The 13,954-nt window shown below is 50.1% G+C and overlaps 1 protein-coding gene across 1 annotated transcript; it reads left to right on the forward strand.

Moving 5' to 3' along the window:
* Positions 1-796: 796 nt before the first annotated feature.
* Positions 797-13,304, forward strand: LOC142914005 (protein Dr1-like). Its single transcript, XM_076061122.1, has 4 exons — positions 797-962; positions 3,039-3,294; positions 4,754-4,920; positions 7,724-13,304. The coding sequence occupies exons 2-4, from the start codon at positions 3,057-3,059 to the stop codon at positions 7,883-7,885; spliced, it is 567 nt and encodes a 188-aa protein (XP_075917237.1). The 5' UTR covers positions 797-962; positions 3,039-3,056; the 3' UTR covers positions 7,886-13,304.
* The last annotated feature ends 650 nt before the right edge of the window (positions 13,305-13,954 follow it).

Genomic DNA, 13,954 nt, shown 5'->3' on the forward strand with positions numbered 1-13,954 from the left:
CTACACGCGACACTGCTCCTACACACGACAACGCTCCGCTCCTACTCACGACACTCCTGCACCACGCCCGTCACGGTGTTTGTGCGTTCACGTTGGGCACTCCACCAGCAGTGGATATCTCGAACAAGTCAGCCCACTTGTGCTTTGTGGGTTGGAACTCGTGCCTGCTGAAGTTCCCCACTCCCAGGAGGAAGGCCGTGTGACCGATGGGATGTTGTAGGACTTTTTTATGTGGAGGGGGTACAGATATGCGAGGGACTCGTACTGTGTGTATTTTTGTGTTACCGTCATGTAATCTACAATGACGCGAATTTGTATTGTGATGCACGCTATATGAATCCGGTATATTGGGAGCTTACACTGTGCTTGATGATAATGGTGGTTTTCATTGTGGTTTCGAAAGTTTAGCATTCTGATAATGATCATTAATGTTGCAAGGGTTATGAATTGCAATGTCAGAATCGGATAGACTGCGGGAAATCCGACCAAGTGCTGTGAAGCTCTTTATCACGGATGCCCAGGAATGTGCCTCAATCATTGGGGCACTAAGGACCGTGAGAATTACATCCGTGCTCTCGGGTGTTGAACGAGTGGGGTGGGATGTGGCACTGTTCAAAAGAGACTGAGATGAGAACCTCTCGCCCTTCCGGTCCCAGCAGTCTTCACGCTGCTGTACTCGCTGCACACATCCCGCGGTGGAAGATTTTTTCGTGGTGTTTGTCAACCATATGTGACCCCCCACCCACCCTACGCATGGCACGAGTGAACGGTGACCGCCATGGCATGAACTAGCACGTGGTGGTTGGTGGTGGTGATAATGACGATGCTCGACGGCTGTGTGTGTGTGTAAGCCATCGCGTGAGCAGGCCAAGACCATCGGGCTCACCACAGAATTGTAACAACGAAAGAGATATCGGCAGGGCCTTCCCGTCCGTGACCTTCCCGTCCGTGACCTGACACCGGTACTGTACGGCAATGAGCCTTGCTTGTGGCAGGAGGGGACTTGTGTCCACTCGCCGTGTAGCCTGCACTGTGATTGTTGCCGATATTGTTTGTTCATCGGTTTGAGCACGTGCTCCAGTGTCGACAAAAGTCCCCCCTAAAGAGGTTTATTTGAACGAGCCGGCTGAACCAATCTGCCGTCTCCATCACAATTGAAAGGACATTTTACTAAGGGACTGGCCAGTAAAGGTGGAACGTTCGGCCATCGTTGGTCCAACAGTTCAAACCACGTGCCAAACGTTTTCCCAACGTTCCTTGTTTACTAGTGGGTGTACATTTCGGCCACATTTACAGTTTTATAAGGTAGAACCTATCTGCTATTGTGCGGCGGCAGCAGCACTGACATTTAACATCTTCGTGATTACAAAGCGATCGCAAAATCGGGCAAGATGAGATAAAAAAGATTACGTATGCAACAAATATTCAAAAACATTTCCGATGTACACGTCATCCAAATGTCTCACAAATAGATGATAAAAAATATTGATGGGTTTTACCCTTTGTGGCAAAAAAAAAAAACAGGTGTTAAAATGTTGACAAATACATTCCTTTTGCAAAGAATGAAGTCTGTATTAACCACACGTGTTTTATTTGTATTAACTCCCTCGCCTCGTATGCAAGAAGGTCGTGGGTTAGATGCCGACCCTGACGCCTGTTGTATATTTGGAACGTGCGCGTCTCTCCCCCTGGTCGTGTGGAGTTTTCTCCTGGCTCCTCTGGTTTTCCCCCTAAACGTTTAGAATCAACACACGTTTCGAGTATTTGGCTGCTATACATTTCCACATGATAAGGCACTTCGTTGAGCTATGATTTGTGGCCAGGGTGCTTCTGAAAAAGAGCCATATAGTTCAGTGGGCCTTACCTGGTAAAAAAAAAAGTTTGGATTCTCTGTAAAGCTCTGCTTCGCTCTCCGTGCCTGGAGGAAGGGAAGGCGTCTTTCCTCCCTCCTTGCCTCTTGGTGGGCCTGTATATGTATTTCTGCTGACTTTGTACCTCGTATTTGTTCACTCTATGCTGGTAGGTGCAATCCAGAGGTTGAACACGAAATTTAACACTCTTCTGAAATTCGTTGTCCGCCAGGAAGTGTCTAACTGTGTTGTTGGCCTGACTGGTTGTGCTTCACATAATGTTTCTTTGGTTTGTTGAATTCTCGTCTCTCATCTTCTTGTTGTATTTACTTCCATGATTTGTTCTTGACACCTGATGAAGATCGCTTGTGTTGTGATCGAAACGTCGTAATTGTTTTGTTTTAATATAATTTTATTGTATTTCTACATACGAGACTTTACCGAAAAAAACAATGAGTAAGGCGTCAGCTGTTTGCTGCATGGCCTTTTGAAGAATGCTGACTAATGGCTCGCTATTAGCCTCCTGTCAATGCATCGTCGATCTATGGATTTATATTTTCCATTACGCGTCGAACTCAAGGTTTTCAACAGTAGACTTTGAAATCGGTGAAAGTTGTGCGGAGTTCTTACACTCGAGCTAATTGAGGAGGCGAGAGAGAAGGAATGCTATAAAGTATATCTTTTTTCCTTTAGGCGCTTTTGTCAATTGTTGCTGGATGAAGGCAGTTTGACCATACTTCACCAGGCTGGCCAGTGCAGGTTGAATACGTTCAGTCGATGAATTCGATGCGCATCCTCAGTGGTGTAGTGGTTGGCGCTCGCTGCGTTACGAACCCGGCAACCCGAGTTCGATTGCCACTACTGCCCAACACCGGTGACGAATGTCTGCACCGGTCCCAGGGCCTTAGGTCATCTCGACCTTAAATGAGTACCTGGTGCGGCTAGTAAGCATCGGCACTAGGGAGGCAAAGCCGACCGGGTGTGGTGTTAATCACCCACCCACCCGCCTCGGGCGCCGTGCCAGCCTTCATTGGTACCCGCGCACAGCACTGGGCCCCCAACAGTCTAGTCAAGAGGCCCTACGGGGTGGAGGGGAGGCAGCGATGAACGTTGTTGCCTGTTGAACTTCTTTCGCACCGTACGTAGCCCAGCGTTCTGATCTGTGCGTCGTTGCGGCACTTTTGTAAGATCGGTGAGAAGGAGGCAATGGCGTCTCCGCTGGGGGTCGGGGGTCCGGCGCACGAAGCCGACCAGGTGACGCTGCCCTACGCATCCGTGCAGCGCCTCGTGGGCGAGCTGGTGCCGTGCCTGCGCCTGACGGCGGGCGCACGAGACCTGCTGCGCGTGGCGTGCACGCGCTTCGTGCGCCACGTGTCCAGCGAGGCGAACACGGCGTGCGCGCATGCGCAGCGCAAGACCATCTCCCCTGAGCACGTCATCCAGGGTACACACGTCTCCAGCACTGGAGCACTGTGTGTGTGATTGTAACACTGGAGCACTGTGTGTGTGTGTAACACTGGAGCACTGTGTGTGTGTGACACTGGAGCACTGTGTGTGTGTGAGTGTAACACTGGAGCACTGTGTGTGTGTAACACTGGAGCACTGTGTGTGTGTGTAACACTGGAGCACTGTGTGTGTGTAACACTGGAGCACAGTGTGTGTGTGTAACACTGGAGCACTGTGTGTGTGTGTGTAACACTGGAGCACTGTGTGTGTGTGTGTAACACTGGAGCACTGTGTGTGTGTGTAACACTGGAGCACTGTGTGTGTGTGTAACACTGGAGCACTGTGTGTGTGTATAACACTGGAGCACTGTGTGTGTGTATAACACTGGAGCACTGTGTGTGTAACACTGGAGCACTGTGTGTGTGTGTGTAACACTGGAGCACTGTGTGTGTGTATAACACTGGAGCACTGTGTGTGTGTATAACACTGGAGCACTGTGTGTGTGAGTGTAACACTGGGGCACTGTGTGTGTGTAACACTGGAGCACTGTGTGTGTGAGTGTAACACTGGGGCACTGTGTGTGTGTGTGTAACACTGGAGCACTGTGTGTGTGTGTGTAACACTGGAGCACTGTGTGTGTGTGTAACACTGGAGCACTGTGTGTGTGTGTAACACTGGAGCACTGTGTGTGTGTGTAACACTGGAGCACTGTGTGTGTGTAACACTGGAGCACTGTGTGTGTGTAACACTGGAACACTGTGTGTGTGTGTAACACTGGAGCACTGTGTGTGTGTGTAACACTGGAGCACTGTGTGTGTGTGTGTAACACTGGTGCACTGTGTGTGTGTGTGTAACACTGGAGCACTCTGTGTGTGTGTAACACTGGGGCACTGTGTGTGTGTAACACTGGGGCACTGTGTGTGTGTGTAACACTGGGGCACTGTGTGTGTGTAACACTGGAGCACTCTGTGTGTGTGTGTGTAACACTGGAGCACTGTGTGTGTGTGTAACACTGGAGCACTGTGTGTGTGTATGTAACACTGGAGCACTGTGTGTGTGTGAGTGTAACACTGGAGCACTGTGTGTGTGTAAAACACTGGAGCACTGTGTGTGTGTGTGTAACACTGACTGGGCACTGTGTGTGTGTGTAACACTGGAGCACTTTGTGTGTGTAACACTGGGGAGCGGCAGTGCAGTGGTTAGCGCACTCCGGTACGAATCCCCCGACCCGGATATCTGAACCGGTCCTCATCCTTCCCTAGGTCAACTCGGCCTTAAATCGGCATTGGGGAGGAAAAAAACGGCGGAAATGTTGTTGTCCACTCGACCTCTCGGGTGCCACGCCGGTCTCAATAGCTGCTCGCAAGCAGCGCTTGCCCCGAGCAGTCTGTTGAGGCTGCACGGGGTCGAGTCTCTGTCTTGACGCGAGAGCGGCGTGTGCACGTGCGTCCGTCTAGCACTGGAGCGCCTGGGTCTGGCGGGCAGCATGGGCGAGCTGCGCGCGTGTCACGCCGAGTTCCGTGCGCTGGCGCTGTCTCGCCGCCGCCGCGCCACCCGTCGCCTCGAGGCGCTTGGCGTGCCGGAGCCGGAGCTGCTGCGCCAGCAGCAGGCGCTCATTGAGCAGGCGAGGCGCGAGCTGTTACCCCCCACACCCCCCCTCCCCCCTGGACCCTTTCCCCCGCAACGCGCGTGCAGTCCCATCACCGTCGTTTACGCTCGAGTATTTAGCACGTTGTGCCGAGTGGCACTCGGTCGCGTGCACAATGCGCGTGATGCTACTGTGCGAGGAGGTACACTGATAAAGCTAACGAGAAGCAACCCCCTCTGTTTTATTAGCAGCGTCATGGCGCTCACGTTGGCATGAATGCGGTCGTGTTAGCATGGAGCTGCATGTGCAACACGAGTGTGTGTGCTAACCCTTTCCCGTTCCGAGGCGACTGCAGGTTGCAGGCTGGGATATCCCGTTCACTGATAATTCTCGGAACGCGTAAGCGGTCAGCTTTAATTTTATTTGGAGAGGCGGCGTAGCGCCGTTGTTTTTCAAGACATTGTACTCACCGTAGAGAACTGTAGCGACACGACCGCACTCTACGATCGCTGGCGCCAAACTGTGCCACACGCCCTCCCGCATGGCCTTGTGGAAGCTTCGATACCGATAAAAGTTCTTTCATCTTCGTTTTTCTTCTGGTTACGTACATGATGACGTACTTGTACGCCATCGGAATGGGCAAGCGGCTGGCGCCGTTATCACAGCACCAGGAGCACAGAACTCTCCTTTAGCCGCAAACGCTCATGTTTCAGAATGTTGTGATCAAAACAGCAACCGTCAACGGTGTAAAGGAGTACACGGCAAAGTGGAACCTTGCTCTTTATGAAGCCAACCCACACCACGACGCTTCGAGCAAGCAGAATCGCAAAGGCACATTTAATCCTCGGACCTAAGAGTTCCCAACCCATTCCTCTCTCCTGACCAATGCCACTTGAATCTCCCCAAGGGGTTTTGTTTTAGCGGACCCCAGTTTTACCAATTTAATTTCCCCAGGGTTTTGTACTCTTCACCTTCCCTGGCAAATCAAAAGGTGAGCGGCCTCGCACTACGCAAATCGGGGCAAACGCTCGTTGCAAGCTCGTGTAAACCTGGCGCTTCGCAAGCCCCTGTCCGTGACAGCGGGCGATGGGGAAAATGCTCCACATTCAAATGATCAGTCGTTAACCTGTCGTGGGCTGGAGTGTTCTCATTATTAACCAATTGGGTAAGGTTTGTGTGAGCGATTTATATGGAGCTCATATTTGTCTACTCAAAATTCGCCGTATGCAGTTTGAATTTACTCATATGCGGCTATGCGGTCTGACGTGGTACAACATTGTCTGGACTGAATGTGCTACCCAGCAGGCTATGCGGTCAGACGTGGTACAACATTGTGTGGACTGAATGTGCTACCCAGCAGGCTATGCGGTCTGACGTGGTACAACATTGTGTGGACTGAATGTGCTACCCAGCAGGCTGTGCGGTTGGACGTGGTACAACATTGTGTGGACTGAATGTGCTACCCAGCAGGCTGTGCGGTTGGACGTGGTACAACATTGTGTGGACTGAATGTGCTACCCAGCAGGCTATGCGGTTGGATGTGGGACAACATTGTGTGCTCTATGTACTGTGTGTACCATATTCTACTACTCTGCACGCAGCGGTCATCGTGCGGTTTCGCTTTGTGCGCCGTTTTATTGGAAGGCATTTACCGGATGAAGCGAGGGAAGCCTGCACTCGGGTACTGGGCGATTCTGGCTGGGTGGCGTTGCGTCTTGGCACCCTATTCACAATTAGAACGGCATGAGTTTAAATCTCAGCTGAGGGTAAATTCAGCCAATCATCCCTCTGGGAGTTAATACATTCAGTGATTCTTCGTGTTTTTTCGTGAGAATTCAAGGTGGTTGTTATCCAGCGGGCTGGTCCATACCGTATACCTGGTAAACATGGAACATTAGGCTGACGTTTGGCGATCGTTTGTCCAACAGTTCCAACCACATGCCAATGTTTGCCCAACGTTAATATTTACTGGGTGAATGACATTTTCCCTGCCAGCTCAGGACTGCCAATGAGTTGGATGAGCTGTGTACAGACGTGTTTTGAAGGGTTTTTTTTTTAAATAATCCTTGGAACATTGATTTATAATCCCTGGAACATTGATGCAACAAGTGCATTGACCTTCAAGTTGACCATGCATAATGATAATTGTTTGAGCAAGGTCAGTTAATCCAATGCAGGCCATGGACTTGTGCGTGCCTGAGTGTGCTCATGCCATGGACTCGTGTGTATGTTGAACTTCTTTCGCACCGTACATAGCCAACCGTGCTAATTGGAGGTGCAGGGAACTTGTGTGTGTGTGTGGGGAGCGATAGTGTAGCGGTTAGCGCGCTGCGCTATGAACCTGGCGACCCGGGTTCGATTCCCGCTCACGGCCAACACCAGTGACCATTATCTGAACCGGTCCCGGGCCTCCCCTAGGTCGACTCAGCCTCAAATGAGTACCTGGTGCGGTGTGTAAACATCGCCACTGGGGAGACAAAGGCGGCCGGGCGTGGTGTTGGCCACCCACCCCCTCGTGTGCCGTGCCGGCCTTCATAGGTGCTCGCTAACAGCACTTGCCCCTACAGTCTGTTAAGGCTAAATGGGGGATCTTTATCTTTGTGTGCACGCAAACCACGGACACGTGCGTGCCTGCGTGTGTGCAAGCTACGGACTCCTGCCTGTCTGCCTGTCTGCGTGTGTGAGTGTCTTTGTGTGTTTGCGTGCGTGTTCGTGCGTGTGTCTGCGTGTGTGTGTGTCTTTGTCTCTGTGTCTCTGTGTGTGCGTGTTCGTATGTGTGTTTGCGTGTGTGCCAGTGTCTTTGTTGTGTGTCTATCTGTGTGTGTGTGTGTGCACGCAGGTCCGGCAAGAGCAGACAGAGGTGGCTCAGCGCGACTGGCTGCAGATCCAGCGCGCCGCCGAGCAGGCCCAGCGCAGCTCCACCGCAGACAGCCCCGGCGAGTCCTCGGGGACCGAATACGTCATCGACGAGGACGACGATGATGACATCACAGACGACTAGACTGCGATGCCATCATTGTGCGCGAGGGAACTGGGCGGAAGACGCGCAGCGGCTGCGTGATGCCGAGTCGTTTTTGTTAATTTGGTTAGTGATAGCTTTCGAAAGTCTGACCAGGACGTGACGGTCCGCACGGTGGTGGTTTTCTCGTGCAGCGCAGCTCGACGCGATCGTTTGCAAATTACCCGTAGGGAATTTAACCGTCGGATAATTGCAAAGCAGCCCATCGGTGTGAGGCAAGTGTGTGACGTTCACTCAATACACGCAAGTGTCTCTCGTGAAGCAAGACTCGGCGAAACAATAGCGTGCAGTCGAGCAAGTACAGACGACACGGGTGCCTAGATATTGAGCACCGGTAGGATGGTCTAAACATGACAAACAGTAAAAGCTTAACACTCATTCGTGACGATCGATGAAATCGCACGTAGGGGGAGGGTAAATTGTCACATGCTTACCGTTTACTAGGTGATTAGTCACGAACCGTTCGCTGAACAAGCACTAAGAGACTGGCGCACGCATGCCTGTAGACACATGGGGGTGTGTACGTATGTATGTAAAAAAGTAATAAATGAAAACCCACAAATTAACAGAAATCTATGGGGTAAAAAAACCCCCACGTGTTTCTTGTGCAGGCATCTCGCTTGAGTGACCCGATGGAGTGGTGCCACCCCAAATGCGTTGGCTTCCCTCTGCATTACATCTAAGTGACGTGCAAGTCAACGTTTGTGAAATATCCACAAAGGCCAAGTTGAGATTCCAATGGCAGTCCCCCGTTCAGTGAGTTTCCCCTCTCTCCGATACATCAATCGGAGCGTTCACGCAGCTTCTGGCAGCGGTCCTGGAAGTTTTCAGCAGGAGCGTTCCTACTGCATTGTTGCCTTTACTTTCACGCCTTCTGTCTTCACCGTCGCTTGTTCGGGGAGAGCGTGTTGCTCAATGCGTCTTCTGCCTAGGCCGCTTGTGTAAATTCAAGCCGAGAACGGTCGTGGGGCGTGCGTTTTTAGTCCGGCAGTGCGGAGGCAGCGACGGTTGGTGGATCGCGCGTGTTGAGAAACTCTGTGACGTTCGTTACGTTCAAGATGAGACTTAAAAACAAGACTATTGTTGAGCAGGGTCCTATGTTGGGATGTTTGGCCAATTCCATGCAAGGCCGTTTGGCAGGAAACCAGAGCACTTGGAGAATGTGCATGCATGCGCGTTGAGAACACTCGGAGCTCAACCCAAATTGACTCCTCGATACATTGCCGTGTTTCCATCACTAAACTACTGCAGGTGTTCCAGCAAAAGAGACGGGGGAAAGTTTTGCATTCAAAGGCAAACATTTGTCATTAAAATGTTAGTGTTGGACAAGCGCTATTATCAAGCACATGCTGACACTGTCATTTACGTTTTTGAACGAGCGGAATGATGAAGCCGACCAGTAGCTCGGGCTTGCTACCATTTCCTATTGAATCGGAACATTGCTAGGACCTTTTTGCTTGATAAATTGTCTGCTTTGAATGTCCACACACAGGCAACAAGAACAACTGCCATTTGCTACGAAGTGGCGGTGACGTCACCACAGCACCTGTGCCAGCCTATATGCACTTTAAGGCTACGTGAAGTGTCAAACGCCTGCTGGCAGGTCATGGAGAGATCCAGGTGCCATGGGTTGACTGGCCGATGCACAATCTGTGCCCCCTACAATGCCAAATTGCTGTGTTTTAGCCGCCTGGCGCTCCACTCATTGTTGTGAGCGTCACTCCTCTGCCCTCCTTTGTTGCCGGAGGGCGGTTGCCTCCAACTGCCCCGTAGCATCCTTCACGATTCTCCTCCACAGAGGCCAATCTTAACACTGCTGGTACCAGTTATTGGAAAGTCCATATCCTCTTGCACCACATAATTCCATCTCTTTTCGAGCCCGTGCTGTGTCTGTTTAGCCCCCTTTATCCAACCAAACAAAAGCTGTATGGGCATGTGTGCTCCATGACCCAGCCAACGCAGCCTTGACTCCTGGAAGAGCTCACCGATGGGACTGTCCAGATCTTTAGAGGATTTGTGAACTCACAAATCCAGCCTGGTTAAACCCAGGTTGATCGTAAGCATGGCAGCCTGAATGTTTCTAACTGGCGAAGATTAGAGGGTCTACATTTCGCAAGCATAGAGAAGGGAGGACATGACTGTGGCCGACAGAACCTGAAGCTTTGCATGACCGGGTAGCTTCCATACAGCGTTACATTGCCGATGAAAAGGTAATGCCGCTCGGCTGATTCGGAGCGACACCTCTGCTGTCAAACTGGAGCTGGTTTTTGCACACTGCCCAGGTATGGTGGAGTGTTTGATGACACAATACCCAGTCAGGTGCTTAGTTTTGGAGCGGCTGATGGTAAGGCCTCGCCTCTGGATAGCACGTTCCAGATTCAGCGGCAGCGTCTCCAACTCCTCGGTGAAAAGCAATGACTAGATCATCAGCATACATAATATGGTTGACCAATAGGGAACCATCTCTCGACCGCACCGGAGCATCGATCAGCATCCCTTTGTATCTGTACCAGATGGAAATTACTCCGGTACATCCATGGAAAGCTTAAACTACGTGGTCGAAAAAGGTGTTTAAATAATGTAGGGGCCAGAGGATAATAATGTCGCACCCCAAGGTGAACAGGGAATGGCTCTGACTTCAGGCCTCGTCGTTTTACCCGGGCCCGCTCACCATCATGAAGGTCCTTAATGATTGTGAGCCGAGTGTCAGGGACTCCGAAAGCATGAAGAACAACCCAGAGCCGAGAGGCCTCTTGATGGTATTATAGTGCCTTGACCAGGTCAATAAAGCCAGAATGAGTTGGAAGTATCCATGGTTTACCCCGCCATGCGCCAGAAGTCGGCAGTGTCGTGAGCGAGCCATAGCCAAGCCTTGTACTATTATTGTAAGTGTGGGATTACTCTCCAACACACAACCGGTGTGCTGAATTAGTAACGAATTGCCATGTTTTGTTTACGTGACTAACCTTACTAATTGGTTGTGTCGGGTGGGTTTGACGACGTAATTATATGATCTAACCCAAACAAAAACCTGTATTGTGTACGCTTGCTGTTGGTTGTGGCTAGTGTTGTTATTGTAGTGGTGTCGGTTTGTTGGTGGTAATTGTGGTTGATGTTAGTGGTGGCTGTTGGTGGTAATACTTTAATATTGATCATGGTGGTGGTTGACGTTAGTGGGCAGCGGTAATGTAGCAGTTAGTGTGCCGCGCTACAAACCCGGCGACCCGAGTTCTATTCCCGTTCACGGCCAACACCGGTGATGATAATCTAGACCGGCCTCCCCTAGGTCGACTCAGCCTCAAATTAAGACAAAGGCGATCGGGCGTGGTTGTTGGCCACCGACCCCTTCGTGTACCGTGCCGGCCTTCATTGGTGCTCGCTAACAGCACTTGCCCAAACAGTCTGTAAAAGCCATACGGGGGATCTTTGTCTTTGGTTGACGTTATAGGTCGTGGTGTTAGTTGTTGGTGGTGATGGTTGTTGTTGATGGTAGTAGTGGTTGTTAGTCGTCATTGTAAGTGCCTTGGGTTTAGCTGGTGGCTGGTGGTGATTATTGTTCGTTCTGGAATTGGGCTTGTTGTTGTCGTGGTGTTTTGTGCTAGTCGTGTGCTGGTGGTGGTAGTTTGTTGTCGGGGGTATTGTTGGTTGTTTGTTTTAGTGGTGTCTGTTGGTGTGGTAGTAGCGGTGGTTTATTTCTGTTGATTGTTGGTGGCTTCGTTCGTGTGGTGGTGGTTGTAAATGGTGGTTGCTGTTGGTTGTGGAGTTCTTTTTGAGGTAATTGTTGTTGGTTGTGTAGTTGTCGTTGAGGTGATTGTTGTTGGTTGTGGAGTTGTTGAGGTGATTGTTGGTTGTGGAGTTGTTGAGATGATTTGCTTGTCAGCTTCGATGTAGTCTCTGTTCACCAAGGTACCTGTACCTGACAGGATAGCAATCATTGAAGACTTGGTCCAACAGGGACTGAATCCTGATGTACCAACTTTGGTGAGGCGCTGTCTTACCAACACTTACTTCATCTGGAATGGTACATTCTACAAACGAAATGAAGGCACCCTTATGGGCTCTCCCTTATCACCAGTGGTAGCGAATGTCTTCATGGAGAAATTTGAAACAGATGCCATCCTGACATCCACCCTACGTCCTTCCCTGTGGAAGAGATACGTAGATGACACTTTCGTCATCTGGCCACATGGCCAGTCAGCACTGAACCAGTTTTTCAACCACATAAATTCCATACACCCATCTATCAAATTCACCATGGAAGTGGAAAATGATGGCAAGCTACCATTCCTGGATGTTTTGATCGAGAAGAGGCCAGATGGCTCTTTGGGACATTCCGTCTACAGGAAAGCCACCCACACGGATTCCTATTGAAAGTCTGACTCCCTCATCAAAACCACACCATAGGGCCCGCTGCATCTCCGACCAGCGCCACCTAGCCAGTGAACTGGAGCACGTACACCAAGCCCTCAAGATGAATGGATACTCAGACCGCACAATCCCCAAAGCTGTAGTCCCAACCACGGGGAGACAACCATCTGAGGACCCAATCAAAACCATCACCTTGCCATACATGGCATGTGTTACCAAAAAGATTTCCAAAATCTTTAACAAACATAAGATCCAGGTCCGATTCAATACAGTACACAAAATCCGTGATTTTATCCCATCTGTAAAGGATGTCATCCAGACATGCAATACCCTGGTGTCTACAAGCTAAGTTGTGTCTGCGGCAGCAGTTACATTGGGGAAACGAAACGACATGTCTCGGACCGTGTTCGCGAACACAAGGCAGTTTTAAAACACGGCAGAACCAATACCTCTGCAGTGGCTGATCATTGTTATAACGCTGTGGGCTCGCACGATAGTTTTTTTCCGAGACCAAGGTACTCTGCAAACCTTCGGGCTACCATCAAAGATTTGTTCATGAAGCCATCCAAATGTATAAACACAGACAATTTCAACCGAGAAGATGGGTATAAGGGGCCGTCCATAAATTACGTTAAGCGATTTTGGACGATTTTTGACCCCCCCGCCCCCTCTTCACACGGCGTCACAAAAAGTCAGACACCCCCTCAAATATGACGTCACAAAGCTCTGCCCCCCCCCCCCCAAAAAAAAAAACCTGCTTCAAATCAAATTTGATTTAAAGCTTTCGTGACTGCAGTAATTCATATCCTTAGCGCTTTCGGTAAAGTCACGTTGAAGGGAAACAACAAAACAATAAAATATATTGTTCTATATATATTTTTTGTTTTGTTGTTTTCCTTCAACGTGACTTTACCGAAAGAGCTAAGCATATGCTTCAAATCACTTTAAACTATTGTCATTGTAGTACGTATTTAATGTGGTGCTGCACTGATGTTGTAGGATACAATTTTTAATGAAAAGTGTATTTAATTAAGCAGAACGTACTCTTTGGTTCTATTCGGTAAAGTCACGTAGATAAAAAATAAAACAACAAAAATCACGACGTTTCGGCCACAACACAAGCGGCCTTCATCAGGTGAAGGGATCAGGCTGTCTCGAGGACAGCGCTGGAGTGAAACACAGCCACGCTCAGACCGCGGACCTTTAAGCTGTGTGCGAGGAAACAAGGTGCCATGACAAAGGAATTAGCATAAAAAAATAGCATTTGATTGGCCGACTTAGCATAGAGGTGGTGTACGTGCGGGTGGACTTGCCGTTTGGCGCGGGGGGGGGGGGGGAGTTTACTTATTGATGGTGTGAAAAAGGATTTTTTAAGAGCTGCGAAAGTTTGGGGTACCATTACTTGAAAAATATACTGTACCATTGAAAATTATAATCTTAGCTCTTTCGGTACAGGGCTCCAGGCTCAGGTACAGAAACTCAAGACTCAGGTACAGAGACTCCAGATTCAGGTACAGAGACTCAAGATTCAGGTACAGAGACTCCAGACTCAGGTACAGAGACTCCAGACTCAGGTACAGAGACTCAAGACTCAGGTACAGAGACTCCAGGCTCAGGTACAGAGACTCCAGACTCAGGTACAGAGACTCCAGGCTCAGGTGCAGGGTTCCAGACTCAGGTACA

This window comes from Petromyzon marinus, chromosome 5 (assembly GCF_048934315.1).
Source record: "Petromyzon marinus isolate PM22_M1 ecotype Great Lakes invasive population chromosome 5, UKy_Petmar_22M1.pri1.0, whole genome shotgun sequence".
Taxonomy (NCBI): domain Eukaryota; kingdom Metazoa; phylum Chordata; class Hyperoartia; order Petromyzontiformes; family Petromyzontidae; genus Petromyzon; species Petromyzon marinus.

Bases quoted from the DNA above. Each gene is read 5' to 3' on its own strand.
- LOC142914005 (XM_076061122.1), top strand. From the start codon at position 3,057: ATGGCGTCTCCGCTGGGGGTCGGGGGTCCGGCGCACGAAGCCGACCAG. The intron at 3,295-4,753 runs GTACACACGTCT...GCGTCCGTCTAG, and splicing joins CCCTGAGCACGTCATCCAGG to CACTGGAGCGCCTGGGTCTG. The intron at 4,921-7,723 runs GCGAGGCGCGAG...GTGTGCACGCAG, and splicing joins AGCAGGCGCTCATTGAGCAG to GTCCGGCAAGAGCAGACAGA.